At 38.1% G+C, this 23,617-nt stretch overlaps 1 protein-coding gene across 1 annotated transcript in view; it reads right to left on the bottom strand.

Annotated features, from left to right (window-relative positions):
• Positions 1 to 3,910: 3,910 nt before the first annotated feature.
• Positions 3,911 to 23,617, bottom strand: part of LOC3291123 (tetraspanin-2A) — a 56,758-nt gene continuing 37,051 nt past the window's right edge. The window contains exons 3-5 of the mRNA XM_558129.4: positions 6,031 to 6,207; positions 4,399 to 4,584; positions 3,911 to 4,271 (exon numbers count right to left, since the gene is read on the bottom strand). Of these exons, the coding sequence (XP_558129.4) occupies positions 4,197 to 4,271; positions 4,399 to 4,584; positions 6,031 to 6,207 (438 nt within the window). The 3' untranslated portion in view covers positions 3,911 to 4,196. The remainder of the gene's footprint in view (positions 4,272 to 4,398; positions 4,585 to 6,030; positions 6,208 to 23,617) is intronic.

Here is a 23,617-nt window from a genome sequence, read left to right as displayed (position 1 = left end):
AGCAATACTTTCAATAAAATCGTTTGAAATCAGTTGCTTGCACTAAAATAAAAGGTGGAAGACATGTTCATTTATTTCTCTCCAAAGTCTATATTAAAATTATTTTTAAATGAAGAAGAATGAATCTCATGTATACGCACCAGATCTTATACACATTAAAAAAAAACAATGGCGATGGTATGAAATATTGAAGTATATTCAAAAGCCAGTACAGCTTCCTAACACTATCAATACCCTGAGAGAGAAAGAAAACGATAACGGGTGTTTTGATGTGACATGATAATTTCGGAGAGTGAAACATTAAAAAATAGAACAAATTAAGATGGAAGAATCATTTTACACATACAATTATGTGTGTGGTTATACCGTATTGTAAATCTGTAATTGCTAAATTTGTCAAATGCTGATTGTGTTTGTGGATTGCTCATCTAATATCATCTTATACATACAACGCACGGTACTATAATCTTTTAAGGTTCTTTTTCGCAGAGTTCTTTTTTTCCAAGACGTTCAACATTTTACAACTTTTATTTAACAATTAACAATTTATAGGACTCTTCAATATTGTTTTTTCATTTGCCAAGCGGTAGATCTAATTAATTTCTCCTTCGAACTCAATTGGTTCGAGGGATCTACAAATAATGTCAATGGCGTCTTATGCTTAATTTTAAGGCACAGGAGCGAACTTACCAGCGATCTCAAACTCATTTGTCCTCGCGGGCCAAAATGCCACTGAAAATAGTAGTACGGGCTATTGCTTAGTTTTTACATAATATTATGTGTTACAAAAATCAGATCGTTAGCAGTTCTTTCCATTTCATTTTGGGATGATAGTTTCGTTACAAAAGGTAAAACTTTGATGTAAAAAAAGTAAAAAAAAGCTTTAGAAGATTATTTTCAATTAATCATAGGCCTCTGATATTTGCAACATTTGCATAGTTTTATGGCAACTAACAAGATTTAGTGCGCAACAGTCATTTAATTGAATTATCGAATTCTTACTTTTGTGCTGTTTAAAGTTCAACAGGTCGAGCAGTTCAGTTCAAATCTCCATTTAATAATTTAATGAACTCCGAGCAGTTCAGTTCAAATAACATTTAATTCATTATAGCGACCAAAATCAGAGTCATAAGCCCAGATTCATAAGCCTCTGTTATAAGAAATTGCTGAATTGGTTGCCAAGTGCTTTGATTGATGGCTTAACAGTAAAAAAGTAATGTTACTAAACTGCATACATATGAGTAAAACATTCAAGATTTTGTATGTGGTTAAAGCTCAAACGTGATTTATTTCTTTTAGGAATTGTTCATCAAATATTTGTTGCCAACAAATTTAATCATCGGAATGGGTATAACATAATTTTTAATTTTTATAACTTTATTAGAAAAAAGTCGGTACAAATCTGGAAAAACTTTCAAAATCTGCAAAAATTACAGCGAAAAATCTGTTGTCTACATTGTCGCTGGTTATAAATACCAGTAACCAGTTATCATGTGTACTTCTATGGGTGCCATGAACCAAAGCTGAAAAGGGATTGCTTCGTGTGATATTTTCTTTTATCAGTTCTCTCCGATCCTGACCATCCCTAGCTCACAACAACCAGCTTTTATCGACGCTTGCTGGAAAGACGCTATTCGTTCGACGTTTTGCCGTTAGAAGTAGGTCAGTTCGGTAGCGTATTGGCGGTAAGGACAACAGAGCAACGTAACAGAACACGAATGTCGTGTAAGACGCTTCACATGTGAAGAATTTTCCATCCACTTTCGCATTATGACTAAATGAAAGCATCGTCTGAATAGCGCGTCGAGAGTACAAGCTTTTAATGAGGTTCTTCACCTTCTTCTGTAGAATGGTCTTTGTGGAGAAAATACGGGCAATAAATAGAAGATTGTTAAACCGTCTCACCCTACGGAACATGGGGCGTACAACGGCGGGACTTGAAGTCGATCGTCTTAGCTATGTGACCGGAGTGGCGTATCTGAATAGAAGTTAATAACTATGTCTGAAAGGTGGTTTTAATGGCGGCAACACCAACGTGGCAACGAACTTGTCTGTCTAGAAGCACACATTCTTCGGCTAGTTTCAGTTTGTGTATCATTGAAGTTGAAGTTTCATGACTGGTAATTATGGTGTGAAGCGTTTAGTTTGTAGTTTTATAGTCGTTTTGTGTGCTATCATTTTATACATCGTCTTTTGTTGTTAAAGTAAGTAAAGTAAGTAATAGAAATGAAAATAATTTTATATTTTCCTACCCGTGTTCGCTCAAAACAAGCAGTAATACAGCAGATTCTTGCATATTCTTCTTATTTTCGCGTAACAACCGTTGTTGATCTAGGCCTGTCTTTGCCACCAGTCGGCCTATTAATGTCTTATTGACTACCTATCCGTACCGTACCAAGGGTACGCATAAGGAGGTCACGGTCCATAAGGGGCTTGATCCCATGACGGGCATGTTGTTGTTTACGACTATTATTATTATTATTATTATTATTATTTTTATTTTATTAATTGCTCGGCCACGTTGGGTTACAGCAATAGTGCTTACTGACTATAGTATACAATTATTCACGAAGGAGTTGGAAGGAGTTTATGGTACGGAAAAACAGCGAAGACGGGATCGGTAGACAGGATAGGATATGTTGAAATCGAACAGATCAGAAGTACTATTAAAAGACGACATACCATGGAACCATGGAACCGATATCCGTACTTGTACGTTAAACTATATAAATGTCGCTTTCAACAGAATAAAATTATTATTTTCAAACAAATAAAATGGGTTACTTATTCCATTTCTCTCTCGGAAAGATTTTGAAAAGTATGTAAAGTAGGTTTTGATATGGTATGGTGGTACGGTCGGAAAAAGTATTGATGAAAAACTCACAACATAATTGCTGTTTGAAAAAGCCTCATATTTTATTCAAACCCATAATTGATATCTTAACTCCTCTTTGTGGATGGAATGCGGATGAGAATAGTACATAGCCCATCGGAGCAAATTTTCACGGATAGCTAGTGGAATTCCATGAAGCATGGCTTTAAAAGCACACTTGAAAATCCTCTGGCTCCGTTAAATCTACTCGTTTTTCTTACCTTGGCGTCTAGCACAAAGAAAACACGGTTTTAAGTTGTCGTTGTGCGATTGTGACCTTCAAAGGGTGAGCTAGAGAAGACAAACTTTCGCTTTACACAGGGAAGACGAAGAGCGGTTGGCATATCTCTCGCAAGAAAGAATGTATACTTCTACCATAAACAAAGATGCAAATAAGGGCCTCTTCAACCTGGTAACATCTGGTGTGACGCCTACGGGAAACAATAGCATTGAAAGCAGAAAAAAATATAGAAACGCTCACCAAGACTCTGAAAAAGGTGGTAACCGATTGTGTGAGGAAAAATTATGCAAATTATTACCTACAATATTAGCTTTCGTTTTACCGGAACCGGGGGGGGGGGGGGGAAGGTCGAAACGGAAAAGGTATGGTTGGTGTAAAAGGATTTACACGCGATTCTCTGTCGTGCGAAGGCTTTGTTTGTGGGGTTTATTTTAATTTTTCGCTCCCATGGTTCGCTTTTAGCAGGGTTGAACGACAATGAAGGAATCTTTTTTCTCTAACGGTTTGGGTAGTTGTTTAACTTTTCTTTGAAAATGGTGGGTGAGTGAATCTGGTTTTTTTACTCTGCCACGTCTTATAGATTTGTGGCTTGGGCTGTGCTTGATAAAGCTATTTACCGATGCAATGTTTTCTCTTTGTTTATCAGTGTTATCCCCTTCGAAACAAAATGCTAATGTATGGAAAACAAGCGGGTAAAGCTGCATAATTTGTGTTTTGGAAAATTATGGGCCGAATCAACACCGATCAGGAAGAAAAGAGAGAAACACAAGTGTGGAAATAAATAAGATGGTTAAGTCTCCACTAAATCTAGCCTTTATTTATTATAGATACACCAAACGTGTTCGGTTGGGTGACATTGCTGACATTGTTCGATTAATCTATAGTACCTATGGACGATGTAAAGTAAGTGTAAAACATGGCAAAGATAGCTCGGATATCTAAATACTGTAGAATTAATTAAAACAACTCATTCCCTTGCAAGCGTGTCATAGCTCTATGCTCCTGGTTCTGGATTTGGAATGTAAGTAAGCTTCCTTCACTGCTGTCACGCGTAAATGCGCTTCTACTTGCTGGATCCTGCATTTAGCGTCGGTTCATTGCTTCCTCCTCGCGTCTGAGCGCTTGCACCAGCACGATTCCAAGCACGGCATTGCAGGTCTGGTTATTTTTGTTCGTGTTAGTATAAAGAAACGAAATGAAAATAAGGGAAAGAGATGTTTAAGAAAGATAGCGGGTACATATTTAATAGCAAATTCGATTGAAAAAAAAAAAACAAAAATCTCACATGTACGGCAGCCAGTATCATAGCCATGATGGCGGCCCAGATGGACTTATCTTCCAGGAACCAGGTCAGCTCGTTGACGCATCCATTGAAGAACGCATTGCCGGTAACGGTGTCACGACACTCCAGTGGCAAGGGTTGACGCATCACCATGTAGTCGTTCGGTCCGTCCGCTCCACAGCAACCAATCTGTATCGAACAACGAGACACCGTACGATAAAAAAATCTGCTCAGATCTTGTGATCAATGGGTGCTCCATGAGTGCTACACTTTATTTTACAGTAGCAATTCACTATATTGAAATCTTTACTGAAGTATCTTTCATCAGCGAAATCGATTTGTGGGAACGATCGGTATCGTGGGAAGTGCTATTTCTGATAGTAGCTGTTATACATGTAATGTTTTATAGTTTTACTGTTTATTTATTCATCGTGGAAGTACGGGATATAAGGAAAAGGTATACTAACAGCGAATCATGTCCAGGTAAGCACAAAAAGAATCGTTTTAATTAGTGTTTATGCTTGCCCATGAAAAAGGTATCGAGAAATGAAAAGTGCTATAAAAGAAATGATCGATTAATGCAAAGCATTGCATACCAGCAGATAGTTTATAATTAGTTACAGATGAAAATCGATCAAAAACGTCTTATCGATAAAGTTGATTATGTTGCAAAGTAAACTAGTTTAAAAACATAAAAGTTGAATGCAATACTAAACTTTACTTTCCATGTACTGAAATATTAGGTCAGATATAACTTTTTATTTATATTTCTTTATTTTTACTTCCTTTCTTTATCACAGCTCGATTGAAGAAACTTGGAGCCCAAAGAAATATTGAGTTGCAAAAATGTTGCATATGACTTGTAATTTTGTTTTTTTTGCTTATTATCAACATATCGTCTATGAGATCTTTTTGGTTGGTTGCGGTTAAAAAATATGTTTAGTTTTGTGAAAAAAACTTTTTACAGGAACACATAAAAAATAATAAATATATCATGAGACACAAACCACCTTGTAAGCCTTATTAAGCCAAGTTTAAACTTTCATAAAAATGATCCTATGAACAAACTGTAGGCTTTATGCACTTTATTAGTACCTCGCCATCTGATAGTCCATAACTGCAAAGGGACTTTCTTCGGAGGCCATGCCTGATAAGTATTCTGGATCAACCTTATAGGTGCTGGCGTGTTCAGTGGCTTTTCATAACTTATCCATTTCATAGACATGCAGGGAATAATCATGCATCTCCATGCAGTATCGATGGGTGAATATTCACCCATCAAATATGCATCAAGGAATCGTATTTCAGTATTAATTTCTACCATTTCCCTCGAGTATACATTTTCTTTCTTTGGATGGAATGAAGTGATACAAAAGAACCATAAGAGCAACATACAACGAATGCTTCTCAAATTACGCATAGCGTGGTAGTGATGGGAAGTGTTTGATTTCAATAATCGATTAATGAACTATACAATCGATATAGGGTGAGCTATTTTCCACGCAAAAGACAAAAGGCAACACATTAGGAACACCGGGGAATTCGAGAACCTTAGGGATTGCTGATAGAGAATGAGAACTCATTGGAAACTGGAGAGTGAAATACAGACTGAGGCTGAATCATGAATATACGTACGCTTTCTTGGATCAGCTTTAGTGCGGCAGATGAATGCGGATGTTCGGAAGTGACGATGAAGCGGAGCATCGTTTGACGAATCAGCGGCTGGATGCTGGAGTTCATGGTCGAGTAGTCAAGCAGAATGGCCGAACCAATCACGGTCAGAACGAACAGAAATACTTGTGTGCCGATGAACTAGAAAGAAAAGAAAAGAGATAGACAAAATTAGAGGGAAACTTCATGACGTTATCCGCACTTGTGGCTACAAAGGAAATAAACATTTATGCAAAAAACTAAAAAAAGATCAAAATAAAACAAATCAATAGTTTTTCTTGTCATCATGACAGATTGAAATTTCAAAAGAATTACAAATTAAAATTATCCTGATTAATAAGTGGCTTGATTGTAAAATAAAAGTCAGTCAGTTATATAACAAGTAAATGGTTAATTTAATGTCACAATTGCTTTATGTTATTATATGTTAAGTTTATAAGATCAGTGATAAGGTCAATGATGGCCAATCACTTAACATTTACAAATAAACAAATAAACAAATAAACAATTACCCTAATTTTTGTTCATCGATTTTATTATAATTTTAATAGCTTAACTTCACCCTCTGTTTTCAAAAATATAGGCATATATACTGTAAGTCACAGACATTTGATTCTACGAACTATATGCAACGTCAAAGTTTTGATGAAGAGTATATTCCTGCACGAAGAATTAATTATCAGTAGCTTATCAATTACGATGTTTCAATCAGAAACGACGCTGCTGCCAGGAAAAAATTAAACACCTCTTTTCCGTTCTATAAAATGCTTCCAACCCCTTCCCAGCACATTTTCATTCACCGATACGTGGAAACCATCATCCCTTTACCGATCCCTGCTGATCAATTGACGTGAGAATCGATGCGATGAAAATTGCACAATTACGAACATGATTAAGCCATGTAACGGGGCCGATTATCCTGCCGCCTGTCAAATATCTCCTCCGGGCCATTACCGGGCTCTAGCCGATTAAAATACAATCGAACGAACGAGAGCTACCTTCCGGGCAGCGGTTGGTATGTGTATGTGTGTTCGTGTGTGTCTTGGTTGATTGGAAAGCGTCCGTTTACCATCGATTACGACGGATTGTGTCCGGTAGGAGCTTCCTACATAGATTGGGCATAAATTACAATGAAAACATTATTAACGAAAGCACGGAGAAGTATTGTTGATTGGATCGAGCGCTGTATCGTTTTGCTATATTGAATTGCATGTTTGACATAATGGAACTATTTAATGTAAAAAAATGAGTGAAAATCGTCGATTCATTGTCGTTCTAAAAACATTCATTTAAGTCGAAAAATTAAAAAAAAATACTTCGATTTGTATCAAACGCTTTACATTTACATACACAGATGTGAAATTATTACTGAAATTACACAATTACTATAAAGATGCCGTCAACAGTTGCATAAGTACAATATTATTCTACGAAAAATAGATGAGCTCGGGATCATTTATGATTGGTGTACAAATTGCTTAATACGAATTGGGTTACATGAGCTCGTAAAGAAACGACTTTCTTGTGCGATAAGCATTTCATTCGCACAGGGCTATAGAATCGGCCCGCACTGCCCAGAAGCCAAAAGAATTCGATAAAATTACACGATCTTCACGCAGGTGCATGCATTCAAGTACCCCGTGAATGAGCTTCCATCAAGCATAGAAGCATTCGTTGAAAAATTCAATCAACTATAGCCATTCAATTTTTGCTCAATAGCAGCACGATGTGGGCGGTTCAGTGGCACAGACCGTCCACTCGATGATGAATATCGCGAAAGCTGACCGTACCTACTAAAGGGAATCCAATATAGCCTCAAGTGAATTGAACCAGTCGTCAAATAGAATTAATATAGGCAAAACGTTCGTTTTTTTGTGTGTAAATGGTCGGAGATGGTAATGGTATATCCTATTCATCGAAATCATTTCGCTAGTGGTCTTCGAAATGGTGCCGCTAGGCGGGATTGGAAACTTGAATGCATTTCTTTAAAGGACTGCATTGCAAATATTGATAGATACCTCTTTTTTGAAAAAAAATGATTATGCATTGTAGGTTGGCTGTTAAAGTAAAAACTGCACATTTTTTTCTTAATACTTTGTTGTAATGTAATAACGTAACACGTACAATTTATTTCTGTTTCAATTAAACTTTTTATTTTTTTTTTTCAATAAGGAAACCTTAAGCAATACGGCAAAGCCGTCCCTACTGAATTAAAAAAAATTAGGAAACTGTATTAAGCATTCAAAGTGTAAACACTAAAGGAATACTTCAGAAATTGTAACCCAACTTTTTGCAAAACTTGAGCTGCTATTGATTTGTTCCCTATTGAAATCATATTCAATGCGTACATTGATCCCACATGAGCGTCTACTTTATTCCACACACAGCTTATAAAAGAAAGCTTCCTGAAGGTTGAATTTTACATGCACCGTCTGGTAGATTGAGTCATTTGAATATTTAAGAAGCCATTTCAGCTTTCCTGTGACAAAATTATGCCTATCTCACAGCACGTTTCGGTCGATTACAAGCGACGGAATGGCTTCATCATCATATAACCGAACACTTTTCAATGCTTTTCCACACCACACTGCTTTTCATCCGTACTGCTGCGTTGTACCGGTTGACAAGTGGGTAAATTAAGGGGCCGCAACTACTCAACCCTACGTAGCGGCATGAAGCTCCAGCAAATGAAGTTCCACCTTCTGCCAATGGAACGGAATATTATTCTTACAAATTATGTTACAACATCAAAGTGTACGCCCTGCTGTATGGCCTGTTGCATGAAGGAAAAGTGCCTCAGTATGGGAATAGCTCTTTCTCCTGCGGCATCGTCTTGCGAGGCTCGTTGCGAAATGGAACAAGGTGGGTTTCTTTTATTGCTAGTTCATCGTTACATAAGTCATCGGTTACGAAACGAAGACAACCTGCCGGTAACCTGCCACGATGGTGGCCCATTCTTGGATCCCATCCCTTGAGGTAGGCAAGATCATGCATATTGAAAAAAGCCTTCGAAGCAAAAGCCCACCAGAGGACACTTCCGTGTTTCGTGATGGTTATGATACTCGTTGGTTATGAAGTTTGACATCAGGCTAGTGGATTGATCCTGCCATACTGCTCGATGGTGCAACGAATACGATAAGCTTGGGCAGTAGGAGCTTCAAAAGGAATGAAAGAGTATTTTCTTGAGCAATGAGTCAATATGCCTCTCGCTTTCACTATCTTGCCATCTTATGATCATTTTACAATCTTGAACGGTGCTATGCAGAAACTCCATTGTGATGTCAATGACCGTGCTTGTGGTTGTTCCATTTGGGAAGCAGCCTTCCGGTGTGTATCAGTTTACTTCTTACGAAAGTCTTGTTCTTGTGTAAATAATGAATAACGAGTAGCAAGAAATGAAAGTACTTTTACAATATAATATAGGCCATGTGGTTGTAGAATAAAGATGAAAATTTCGAAAATTAAGACCAAAATAATGGATTACACTGAGGTACTATTTGTGAAACTTGTTTTCATTGGAGAAAATACTACATCATACAAATGGAAAAATAGTTTGAAATATTATGCAAAACTCAAAGAAACTATTGTAACGTAATTAAACTATTTACGTTTTTAAAAACATAGATCCATGTTGCGAAGAATAGATTAACGATCCTTCAAAGGCATGTTGTATTACATGAACCTGATGAAATTATTTGAGTCTTTTGACTTCTCATCTTCTGCTAGGATTTTCATGAGATAACTTTTCCTTATTTCGTGTGACTGGACGGGCGGAATTGGCAAATGATTTAAAAAATATAAAAAAATTGGAGAAAAAACCGCACACCTTCCAGCCAGTGCGTATTATTGTCCACTTTTTAACCGTCTCTGAACGGTGTCCACAAGAAAAAACAACACAAACCACCAGAAATCACCAGAAAGAAACCTCAATAGCCGGAGGCAATGCGACGCTTCGATGCGGCATTTGATATGCTTTCTTAGGAAGCAAGTAGCTCTGACTCTCGGCTTAGAGACAAGTCGGTGCACGGTGAGAAAAACACACGGACTAAAGCCAGCGAAACAATGATTTACAAAAAAAATTAAACCGCTTCCCTTCTTGTTTCATCTTCTTTCTGCCTTTTTGCTTCAGCTGTTTTGTTTGGTTTTTTTCCTTTCCTCCAGATCAGAACGAAGCCTACATCGGGCAGCATTCTGTGTTGGCGGCACTGAAACCTTTCGACCAGACGGAAAGTATTCTTGCATTGATGGTTTCAGTTTTTTTCACATTTTATCTTTCCCTTACCATTTGTGGTGAAAGCTTCAGACGGGAATGTGATCACTGCCAACCAGCACACTCCTTTCCCCCAGCGAAGCGGTCAAGGAAGCATACGGAAAGAGTGTCCTGATTTGCTGCTACTTGATTTTCGCCTTCCCCCACACCCGTACCGGATGTTATGAAAACCAATTTCCGTGATGTGATTGGAAATTTTTGTCATTTTTCATCATCTCCTACCGACCCGTCCGTACAACAGGTCTGTGTACTGCCAACCCGTTTTATCAGTCCAGTTCTGTCCTGTCCGACGAATTGTTGTCGCTCCAGGGAGGGCCAGGTTTTTTTTGCACTCATCTGTAGCCCTTTAACGTTCACATTTAGTGTCTGAGTGTAAAGCGGGTTTTTCCCCTTCACGTTTGTGCTTCAAAACGAACATTCTGGGGTAATGGGAGTTTTTTTGTCCTGTTTTCTTCGAGCTAAATTGATTGAGTGGAAACAAGAAGCTGGCATCTCCTCCCGAACGAGCTGATCTGGCCGATGGTAAATTGTTCGTTTCGAGAGTGCAATGAACGAGCATGGATACCAATTGTCTGTTCACCTTCCATCTGTCTGGGGGATCATTGCAGAGATCCTTGCTCTATGGTACCAGCCGTGAATCATGCCTTTCTTTGACGTTGGTTGCTGAATTTCATACGGCAGACATCGGTCGACTGACAACTGCTCATTATTCATAAATCCATTTGGAAAACTTAATTAATTAATCATCACCATGTGCAGCACCGGATGCATCGCAGTATCAATCGTTCGCATTGTTAAAGGCGACCAAAAAGGTGCCAGAGGGGAATGAATCTCTACACCGGAACTGTGTGGGACTGGACCACACGTTGCTCGTTCTCGTCTTTTACCTTTTCCCCGTCATGAACGAAGACCAATTATTGAATGACGTATGGCTTTACGTTGGACACCTTAACATTGATGATTTCGTGAACATTTTCTTGTACATTAATTTAACTTCTCGTGTATCAAACAGCGAATGGATGATAGGCATTCAATAACTATCTTGAACTTAAACTTACTATATGCTCTATTTTTGCTATGGCAGACATACTTCGTGTCCAATTTATAAAACTGGTGTGACAAACACTTTGCTCAAAATGGCAAAATAATTGATTTTTGCGGTGTACAATGAATAACTAAAAAGGGTTTTGTTTTTTGAATTTCTGGTCTGGTGTATTATAATCAAGACATAGTTTTAAAATATATCACCGAAATGTTAACTGATCTATAAATAAGCACGTCATAACCGTATTCCTCTTAAATTATATTCTTCGGAGTTATGGCTCTGTCAGTCGTACCACCAGATTGGATTATTCGATAGATGCTTTGGCTCCTACAGGACCGGACAGAATCGATTCTCAACCAGAATCGCTTCCTCCTACCACTATCCAGTTTCAGAAGACCAGCATGACTGCCCAGAAAAAAGAAGAATCTCATTCTTTCTTCTGAAAGTTACACAGTTTTTTGTAATGCACGATGCATATTGTGCGAGAAATCTAGACAGTTTTTATCTGTTTGATAGAATCCTTGAAATATTTTTGTTGTGATTCTTTATTGTTGATTATAATCTATTCATGACTATGCATTCTAAAATGCCAAAAGTAGTCATAGTGGGAAATTGGGCTTTGGAGAATTGCTTAGCCAAATTGTCTCCTTTCCCATCGGTGGAGAGTCAAAACTGAGCTACAACTTTCAACACAGATATATAAAATATGCTGCTGGTTCATATTTGTAGGCAAAGGGGTATCTATTTTTCTAGAATTTTCTAGATTTTTCTAGAAGTATCTATTTTTCAATTCTCGTAACTCGGTAGCGTTTGCGAAGCACTAGACAACTATTCAAATAAACATCCATTGGACCTTCTTCCCATCCACTTGATATGCCAGCGAATTGCTGAGTATTATTGCGAAGACAGGGAATCACTTGAATTGCAGTACTTTTAAGAATAAAAAATCACTGAAGCGATTTACAATCGGATTGCTGAGGTATTTTATTCAACCATTATGATCTGCATGATAGTTGGTTTCTTCCCTCGATTTCATGTCGGAAAACTGATATTATGATTGCCATTCGTGATGTATGGTTCCAAGGGCAAGGCATAGGTATTAATAATTTGTAGAATATATAGTTTGAATATTTTGAAAATTGAACGCTCGGGTTGGAGTAAAATTTACAACTTTAACGTGTCAAAATTCGGTCATAGGATTAAGGATAAATTTTGTAACCGGGTTAGGTTGACATTTACTAAGATGGCTTTATATTTACGATCTTTGAAACAAACAAATCACCATCGCTTGCAAGAATATAAAATTCCACCCAAATTGACAAAAATGTTTTGCTTGCCTGACTAACTTTACCACGAAGCAATGTGAACAAGGAAAAGTCATCCCAACTTTGACGGTTGCGGTACCGAGAAATATTCCCCAATGGCAAATAATCAAATAGCAAGCCAAACAAACAAATAAACCAACCGGCAAATAGGCGAACAACGGTTGACCGACAGTCGGCCGGTGTAAATTGTTGAAACCACAAGCATCTTTGTGCAAGGGGGCTGGCAATCTGGACGACGGGATGGAGAGACATTTGGAGTTTATGATATAATCAGCATGTTTATCCCAGCTTTGGTCTTTGACTCACACACCACCCTACCTTCACCCGGGGACAGGGAAGTTGGGCTTTCTCACGAGGCTGAAACTTTCCGCTGTGGTATACTGTGGTCAAGCGATGGTAGAGCTGATGGACGATAGGGAAGTTGTGTTTATTTTCTTAAAAAGCGATGCTTTTCGTCTAGGGCTAGACATCTTGTGACTTCTCCGGTGCGCAATTTGAAACCGATTGCGTGTGGGTAGTGCTGGAGAGTGTTTGCACAGATGGTACCTCAAGAAAGACAACGTAGGGTTAGGCACAACAACAGTTAACAGCAGAGAGTCCTTTCAGGAATTTGATGCTCATTAAAGCGAGCGTTTGAAGTATTGAAGAAGCAGATTGCAAGCTTAAACAAGCTTTAGCTTTGAGTGAAATTATATTTCTACAACCGTTTTAGGTTGACGATATACGCCTGCTCGCAAGCGATCGGCAATCGCTCGGCAAGGTTTGTTTAATATCGTAGCTTGTATTTGGGTATGAAACGAGATTAATTTTTTTTTTGATAATTGTCTCGATTAATTTTATTTAACGAAAATTCGAATCCTTTGATGGTAAACGGTTCTTTAAATTGAAACAGAGAGCGTTGATTGGAATTATTTTTTTCTTACTGTTAGTTTTTTTTTCATCAACTCCAAATAGTTTTTGTTTTCAAATAAAATGTCATTTAAAGTAGACCATTTTTCAGCCTTGCTTATATATCGTTATACAGGATTTCGACGATTTATTGGTCAGTTCTCATGATATTTTTGGTGCGTTCCCACGATGTTTTGGTCGTATCCCATAGATTTTTGGTTCGTTCCCATAATTTATTGGTATTTTCCGATTGGATATCAATACAATTTTACCAAAAAATTCTGGGAAACGACCAAAAAATCGTAAGAACGCACCAAAAAATATGGGAACCCACTAAAAATTGATGGGAACCGACTAATAAATCGTGGGAAACTCTGTATTGCTTATTAAATTGCTGTCCTCTGAGAAATGAATTTAAAAATAAAACAAAAGGTATCTTTAGAATAATCCTGCAACGACAACATCATTTCACAGAAGCGGCTTAAATTAAATCGATAAAATGCATTAAATGAAGTGCAGCTTGGATTGAATGCTAGAATAAATTGCCTGTGGTTTTGTGAGTGCAACTTCATCAACAATTTCCCAGCGATAACGAAATGGATCGATCGAAAATAGGAATGAAGTTCAGGATAGCTTTGCTTAGAAGTTTATAAATCATTGCATCTGCTTTTTGGCATACATGGCCTCAATACAGTGCGGTAGGAGATCTGAAAGGTCATTGCTGAAAACGGAAACACAAATCAAACTGGCATAAGCTGGTATACCTCCTGACACTTTTTCCTGGTTGATAACATGCACTTTTGGTATTACAATGAAACCGGGTTCATTTTCCGAAGCACCTTGATACTGGCACAATTACACCTATATCGTAGCTCAAATACATATACACATGCACACGTATGTGTATACGTAAGTAAGAGACATCCTGCTTCAGACGATGCTCGTTCTATGGCTGCCTTTGCTTCACTCGAACGAATGGTATGCTCTGAATCGTAGAAAAAGTTGTTGGAGGAAACATTTTGCATTCCAAAAATTCAAACCACAAACGTAAGCAAGGCAAAAGGAGCAAAGTAGTAGTGTGCGGGGCTTTAGCTAAATTGAAAGCAAAAGCTTAGAGAGACAAATTCCATGTCGATGGATGTATGTTCCTTCGACAACAAAAGGAGCTTACAAAAAAAAAATGAAAGCATTGGTATGGAAGGCATCATTGAACGGAAAGGATTTCAACGAAACGGCAAACACAAAATCCCTGTTTGAAATGAAACGATTTTAGGGAAACGAACATTGACAGCATGCTAGTGTGTCCGTATGGGCGAACTGGATTGTTGAAGGTGAAATCGAAAACAAGGCATACCGTGAGACAGACGTTAGAGTAAAGAAGCTTTTCAAAGGAATGCATTATCAATGGGAATTCGATTTTTTGTTCCTGTTGTCATTGTGCATGTGTTGAAACAGGAAGCACAGATTAAATTGCATTGTGCATTTCGGAGTGTTACACATATGCGGCAGGTTTGATATGCATCCAATTTCATGGGAAAGACAATACAAACAAATGATAATTTTGTTGCATATATTCACTGCACTTTGTAAATTCGAGTGTACAGATTCGAATGGACTTCAGCGAAAACAGTTGCTGAAAATATATGTACAGTTATTGTTTTGTTGAATTTGATAAATTCAATTAGTCAGCCAAATGAGAATAATGAGTGTTTTTTTCTGATGGTAGTTTTCAAATAAATGCACTCGATGCTGTAAAGCCCTTTTCAAATGTTGAATATGAGATGTTTAAACAAATCCGGAAGTCGATTAATTAACGATAATTGATAGATTGGAGCATTGTGCAGGAGCATTATAAATCGAATGATAGAAGACGTTGTAATAAATCGTTGTGAGTGTCGCGGATCACGGAGGCTCACTTACATAATTGATAAAACCATAATATTATAGTTATGCTATGTTTGCCGGTCTGGTAGTCAACTCGTACGACTTAACGACATGCCCGTTATGGGTTCAAGCCCCAAATGGACCGAGACTCATTCACAAAAGGGATGAATAATCTTAATAATTACAGACTTTGAAATATATTCCAAAATCCAATGATAGCACAACATAAAACACTAAAAAAACTTTTATTGCACACATTAAACCCACGAATGAACTCTTTAGGACACACTGAAAAGGACGAAAAACAGTCCTAAAAAGGATGTTTTTCTATAAAATGATAAAAATAAAATGAGAGGTGATGGTCAAACAGGTGTGCGCAGGAATTAAACAATCTCACAGCACGTAATAAAGGATCATTTAAGCCAACTGAAGTGCGTGGATTTGGAACAAATAAAGGAGCACGAGGGCGTAAGGAACGAATTGGAATATAGAAATGCAGGGATGAAAGAATGATTTGTGAATCCACAGCATTAGATATGAGCGAAGCAACAAACATTATTTGGGAAATGTGACGGCGTTTCTCCAATGAGTCCAAACCCAAAAGATGGCATCTTTGTTCATAGTCCGGTAGGGTATCTGATGTGTAGCCGGGCATTTTGCTGACAATATACCGAGTAAATGATCTCTGCACTCTTTCTATGCGGTCAATCGATGTAAATGAGCTGGGACACCAAACAACAACACAGTATTCCAAAATTGGTCTTACTAACGAACAATATAACGCTTTTAAACACAGAGGGTCGGTTATGCGGATTGAAAAACGTTTTATCATTGTTTTACGAGCCTTATTAACGGTAATGTCAATGTGATCGAGGAATGATAACCTGCTATCGAAAGTTACACCAATCCTTTTATCTTTTTTTAAAAGATCTTTTACCGAGAGTACACGATTTATTGCTATACCCTCGAAGTTGTAAGCAATCGTAACGGGATAACGTGAACGACTGAAGGACATGATATGATATTTTTCGGGGCATAGAACTAGCTGGTTCGATGAGCACTATGATGCAAATCGGTTGAGGGTGTTTTGGAGCGATACGCAGTCATCAACAGACGATATAGATTTAAAAATATTTAGGTCATCTGCATTACAAAGAAAACAATCGTGTGGAATGACAGAGTTAACATCATTAATAAATAAAACAAACAATAAAGGACTCAACACGCTACATTGAGGCACTCCCGATTTGTATGAAAAGGATTTGAAAAAGCAGGAGTTTAGTTTAACACGAAAAGAGCAATTGCTGAGAAACGAATCAAGCCAATGAATGTGTGAGTCAATGAAACCCAATTTGGATAGCTTCGCAAGAAGGATAGGGTGAGGAATACGGTCAAAGGCTGCTTTAAATTCAGTATAAATGATATCATCCTGAGAACCGCTGTCTAAACTAGAGGTGATAACGGAAGTCAAGGAAATAAGGTTTGTCAAGGTAGAACGTTTAGGAAAGAAACCGTGTTGATGAGGTATAATGCAGTTTCTTGCAATAAAGAGGATATGTGAGTGAACTATAGATTCAAATATTTTGGAGCTTGCACAGAGGATGCTGATTCCACGATAATTGGTAGCGTTTGCGCGATTACCTTTCTTAGGGAAAGGAGTAATATGAGCTAATTTCCATGTGTACGGAAATGAACATGAGTTAATGGATATACGGTAAAGTTTTAATAGGAGAGAACCGAGCACAGTATTGCATTTCTTGTATACTGCTGCTGGAATGCCATCTGGACCGGGATTATATGTGTGTTTAAGATTTTTTATTGCTTGTAAAACTGTGCTAAGGTGTAAGTTTAGATTACTGTCGTTGATTACATTGGTTGGCGTGTTATGAGTGCTATTAGAGATTGATGCTTTGGTTTTGATTGATTCAGCATTCAGCACACACTTGAAAAATGTTCAGCTAGAAGGTTGCAGCAGCCGTCAGTACCGGATGCAGAGAGATTATCAAGAGTTAGATGAGAAGGGATATCATTAGATTTACGACGTTTATCAGCATATCCCCAAAAGGCTTTAGGGTGAATTTTAAACTGTGCTTGTACTCGGTGGACGTAAGATCTAAAGCAAGCTCCGTTATATATGCGATATGCATTAGAGGCGTATTTAAATATGCGCTTATGATGAGGATCTCGCATGTAATTACGTAGTGTGTGATTGCGATCTCTTTTGAGGGAGCGGAGTGTAGAGTCAGACCAGGGAGGGGAGTTGTTAGGTTTATAGGTGGGACAGCAGGAGGGGAAAACCGAGATAATCTCACTATATATAAAATCGAAAATCGCCACAATGACGTGAGAGTAAACATTCAGCGAGAGCGGTGAGAGCAGAGCTCTCTTAGCAACGCGCGTTGCTGCGAAAGGACTTGCTCCATGCCACACTGCCAGCCTGCGGGTAATGAGGGCAATGGTTACTTAGATTTTTAGTTTACACAAACCGATTTGAAAACACATGGTATTGGATATAATGATTTTTTTTAATAATGAAAGTTGCAAATTAGCCACCTGATGATAAAGTGTCCTATCTCATACCCCTTCCCATCATGAATCAAGATATTCAAGGCAATATTTAAAAAAACATGTTTGAAAACTATGCAAAACAGCTGAATTGTGAAATAATTGATATTCCAATTCATTCAATCATTAATAAAGCCAACCATACTCATTATTGGTGCTTAAGCACCTCGAATACCACATACACCGTCGTCATCGGCAGATAAGTGTGGTACATAATATCCTGTAAAACGGGTTGCCAGGACGTCGAACATGTACACTTCCTCAAATCTTCTTCTATTTGACGTAACGCCCTATGCGGACATGCCGGCCTGTATAGACTTTCGAGACTTAATTCATTACCACGTAGCCGGATAGTCAATCCTTGCTACGGGGGGCCGGTGCGCGGGCTTGAACCCATGGCGGGTATGTTATTGAGTCGTTCGAATTGACGACCACGTACCAAGGGACCGGCACAAATCTACTACTCCGCAATATTGGCTGAGTCGGGACAAGGAAAACGCCTGACAATAAGAGGCGGATGTAGCCGAGAGACCCTAAGCGGCCATATGCTAAAAAGCTTTGCTGAAATTCCGAGCAAGAAAGAGGCGGATGTAGATGGCTTGAAAATTAAAATTGAATTTGTAACGATTTTTTTCAGGATGTCCTTCCGGAAAAAAGCACTAAAGGGAGAGATGGTTCATTGCGCAACATTGCTGCAACATACAGCGCGTTAGGTGAGACAACCGTGCGCACTGCATTTAGCCGGATAAGCATAAACTGCAGAATGATCCACAATGAAACTATGCTTACTGTAGCGTGCCCAAGAGGGCTGAATTGATTCTGACTGTATCTATCAAGAGTGATGGCGATATCTACCATGTGATGCTATCACCGTACTGCTATCACCGGTGTTGATTAAGAAAAACCACGTTACAAATGAGGACACGTCAAATTAGAAGCAAAATCTGAAAAATGTGGGGCGGCAAGAGTAAATAAAGTAGTTTGCAAGTAAACGTGAATTTAGTTGATTGATCTGGAAAGGCTATAACAATGTTGAACCATTCTTTTCTATAACAGTATAGATCGGAATATTAGAACTACACCCTTGAAATAGTTATGTGAGGGAATATGTTCACTGTTGAAATTTGATATTTTGCAAAACAATAACAATTGTCTCATGCACAAATACCATTTCCATTTAATACTTCAAAACCAGTTTCAAGACGATAAAATAAAATTTTGATGCCGTTTTTGGAAATGACCCTCATGAAATTAAAGACCGATAAAATTTACATTAAAATTGTTGTAAGCATCGATTACGTATTACCTAACGTATGAAACATAAGTCGAAAAAAAGAGTAGAAATGAAATTCTAACCACGTGCGATATTATATTTTTGTAGATCAATTTTACATTTATGGGCACAAAAAACAGAAGTTGGATTGAAGCAGAAGTGAACATTTCAAAAATATTATGTTTTTAAGTAAGCAATTGGGATTAGATCTAAACATGTTGTATATGTATTAGCGGCACCCTAATTGTTTAATCCACTGCACATCAATACGTTATTCAATCAACACGTTGTTGAGGTTACTACTTAGCTATGCTTTCCATAAAATCACGCCGATAACTAAAAAATAATAATAAAAAAATTATACATTTGTGTCAACAGAGGCATGGAACGTATCAGTTCGATCGAAAATAAGTAGGAATGCAGCTACTGAACTTTCTGTTTTATCAAAATGGCCACAACACTCGCCAATCATGATTATCATTGTTATTACTTATAAGTGTAAGTAAATAAGATTCATAGGTACTTTACGTGCGTAACAAATAACCTTATTTTTGAACCCCAGTTAAAAAAATAACAAAATTGCGTGACTTGGTTTTTATGGTTGTTTAAAATTTAAGATTTACATCAGTATGGCTCAAAAGTAGCCTCATCGATATTTAACGGTTCTGCAATGTACAGTAAGAACTGTAACAACCAGGAAGTTCCAAGGTTAACACAGTTGTAAGAACAAATAAGAACAAATAGGTCTTTGAGTTATGGTTGTTGCCACTGAACGTGTAGAGTTTGAAAATAATTCTAAATTTGAGGACATCCGGTAGATTTTACCGGGCCTTAACTAGTATTAGCATAAAAAGTAGTAACCGCATCATTAATTGAAATATCTGTATCTAAGAACGACCAGTTAATATTCGAAAGCATAGCTGAAAGTTTAGAGTAATCCATTTTTTTAAGTTATATCTTTGTATATTGGACGATACTGAGCGCGGAGCCTTTTGAATATTTGCAGAAAGAGAGAATTCTAAAGCTGGATGATAATCATCTGGTCATCTCTACAGCCGATAGCACCTGAGAGTTTATATCAACGGCGCTCTCATTAACAAAAATTAGATGTAATTGACGTCCCAGACTATTTTTGATCCCTGAGATTTGACGGAGACTACACTCTGTTATTATGTCACAAAAAACATTATGTTGAGCATTGCTTGATGAGTGTGCATTACTTGAAACAGAATAGTTTTCAATAGGCGTCCAAACAATAGAAGGCATATTGAAATCACCTAACAATAACATTGAATCGTTTCTTTTTAGGCGGTGTTGAACCGCATCAATACTATCGCTAAGGTTATTTAACAATACATTATTTGCTATCATACCTGGCGGGATATAAATGCCGCCTATAAATAGAGATACTCTCTGCATGCTTATCTTTACCCAGACCATCTCGATGTTGGCTGGAGATGTAATCAATTCGGTGATCAGATCCGTTGCACACGCAATTATTACACCACCACCACGAGAGTACGCTGTTATTAAGAGAGCGGTCGCAACGGTAAATGTTGTATTTGTTACCCGAGAAGAGCGAAGACGGTATTTGTTCGTTTAGCCACGTTTCGGTAAAAATAATGTCGTCATAGATGTAATCGCTGAGTACGAGAAGTAACTCATCCAGTTTCGTACGAACGCCACGCACATTTTGATAGTAGATCGTGAAAGTGTTGCGTTTCGACGAGCGATTATTGTGTTTCACATATCCTGTTGGAGTTCTCTCAGTTGTTGTAGTTATTGATGTCGAGGGATCGTATGTGTGGGTTATAAATTGGATGTGTGAGCAGTGGCCAGCGGTGATGCTATTAGTGTATGATTGTTGGTAGTGGTTATGACAGGTTTCACGCGTAAAACCGATGTTGTTATTTGTTGTTTGCGGTTATCAATAAATTCCCTGTAGGTTATAGTGCATGGCCAAGTGGACGGAGAGAGTGCTTTGTCCCTTAGTGCTGACGACATCCCAACTTTGAAGGATACCAATGTTAGTGTGCCAGTATCACGATCTTTCGGTGTCAGCTTGATGATGATGACGTCATCAGTCCATAGTTGTTCCTTGACGAATGTCTTTACCTCGGATTCGGATACCGAAGGAGCGAGTGAGGTACAACCAAAATCTTGGTGGTGCTGAGGGTACCGTAAAAATAGGGTGAGACGATGTTGGCGGTGCTGCTGTACCCGAAAGAAGTGCAGGAATCACATTCGGTGAAGGCGGTGAACGATCGATGAGTCTACGCTTCGATGTGTTGGACAGGTCTTGTAGATGTGTTGTGTGTGCGGTGAGTGATGGTCTGCGTAGTGACGTTGTCGGTGCAAGTGGAGTGGAATGGGTTTGGGCTATTGCTCGAGGAACCATATCACCAAGTGCAGTGGCTAACGCTTTTTTAGTTTCATCCAAAGCCGAGGCCACGCGCCGCTCAAATTCCTCTATTAATTGCTCTTTGGGAGATGAAAGAGCAGATGACAGCTCTTGTAGCATCAAGGATCGACCAGTACGCCGCGACTCTAGGCAATCCAAACAAAACCACAGGCACTGTGTGTCTGTTTTAGTGAGTTCCTTGTACACGGCACTTGTAACACTAATACAGGAGGTGTGGAACCGGCGTTTACAAACACCATCACACGTGTATGTCGGGTTATCTGAGGTCACAGGGCGCGAACAAGTTACGCAAATATCGGTCATTATGAAATGCGTTGACACCCGAAAATTTACCGAACTATAACAAGTGTAACAATTCACTGAAGCAGGAGATACTTGGGAAACTGTTGAGTTTATGTGGCGACTGTCGTAAGTGATCAAACAGAATAGTGTAGATTAACCACGACGATAATACTGTGGACGAAATCGGAAGGACGTTTGCACTCGATGACGTATGAGACGTGAGTGCTAAAATATCTCTGCGGAACTATCTATGGTCCGTGTATTTGCGGCCTTACAGATTTCTAAAATCAATTATACTTCAATTATATTTCAAAGAGTAATCGAATCAAATTTTTCGACTCAAATCGAGTAAAAGAATAAAAACACACATAATCAGTTTATGCTCAAGAATTCGTAGAAGAAATGATGTTAACCTGATGCCATATTACGGTTTTAGGTTATTTTGCCTAAAATACCAATATTAAAAAAGGCGCACAAATTGATTTCTGAATGCCATCATAGCTGAGACAACGTTGCTACTCAATGTTGTAATCACTAAACACTAAAAATATTTGTTTATTTGAAAGTATTTTTTCAGTTTTAGTGAAAAATGTAGAACAATTTTCCACAGAAAACAAAAATTGAAAGTTGTTGTTCAATTGATTCATTCATTAGTATACTAGAATATCACCTATTGGCCCTGAATTAGTCGCGTAGCGAAAACGTTGACTATTCTTATAGGAATCTTGAAAACGCTCTTTGATTAGAAACTGTATTTGGCGAAATCTAAATACCTAGCGGTTTCGGTCACTATCGAGATGCCAATAATGGTGCAAATTTAAAATAATGATGGCGCGACACCTGATTGCCGGATTCGAACGAATCGTCCTATTTTTAGTCATTGTTTTATGCTTTTGCAACATTCCTTAAGAGATGACCATGTAAAGCAGGACAGCATGAAAAATGAGTAATAAATAATAAATAAACTAAGTGAATATAATTATTTTTCTCGATAAAATAAATAATAAAACTTTTAGTTAAAGCTTGATCTGGGACTAAATTTAAGCAAGCCACTATCATCATTAATGACTTAGCGGAGGGTATATCTTACATGAGTGTCTACGGAACATAAAACGATCTTTAACATGGAGATCATTGCTCGTTGGCGAATATTCTAAAACAATGAATCGTGAAACCTTCATACCTTTTCCTATGAGATTAAGATTGTTGTTGTACGCTGATTATACAATATTTCCTGACAGGAATAAAAATTCTACCGACTCCTCTGAAAGCAAAGAATAGTTTGCTTGAACTGCCGCCAAAGATAACGAGCGAATATAATGAACGTTGTAAAAACAAACACGTCTTAAATAAAACAATAGATGGAAGTGACATTCGCACACACCATGACACAGATATAATCACCATCCGGAAGGTTCATTATAGTTCTGCACTTCCGCGTACCGTAGCCAAATGCGATGCACCCGAGACAGCAATGGGCGCACTACTGAAAGCAATTAAAGTTATACGTTTGGCCGCGTCCGGTTCCACTGCAGTTGAGATTGTAATCTTTGCTGGCAAGGAGCGACACGGTGTTCTTCCGCTGGAAACCATCGAA

This window comes from Anopheles gambiae, chromosome 3 (assembly GCF_943734735.2).
Source record: "Anopheles gambiae chromosome 3, idAnoGambNW_F1_1, whole genome shotgun sequence".
Classification (NCBI taxonomy): domain Eukaryota; kingdom Metazoa; phylum Arthropoda; class Insecta; order Diptera; family Culicidae; genus Anopheles; species Anopheles gambiae.
This window is presented reverse-complemented; position numbering and strand designations above follow the sequence as displayed.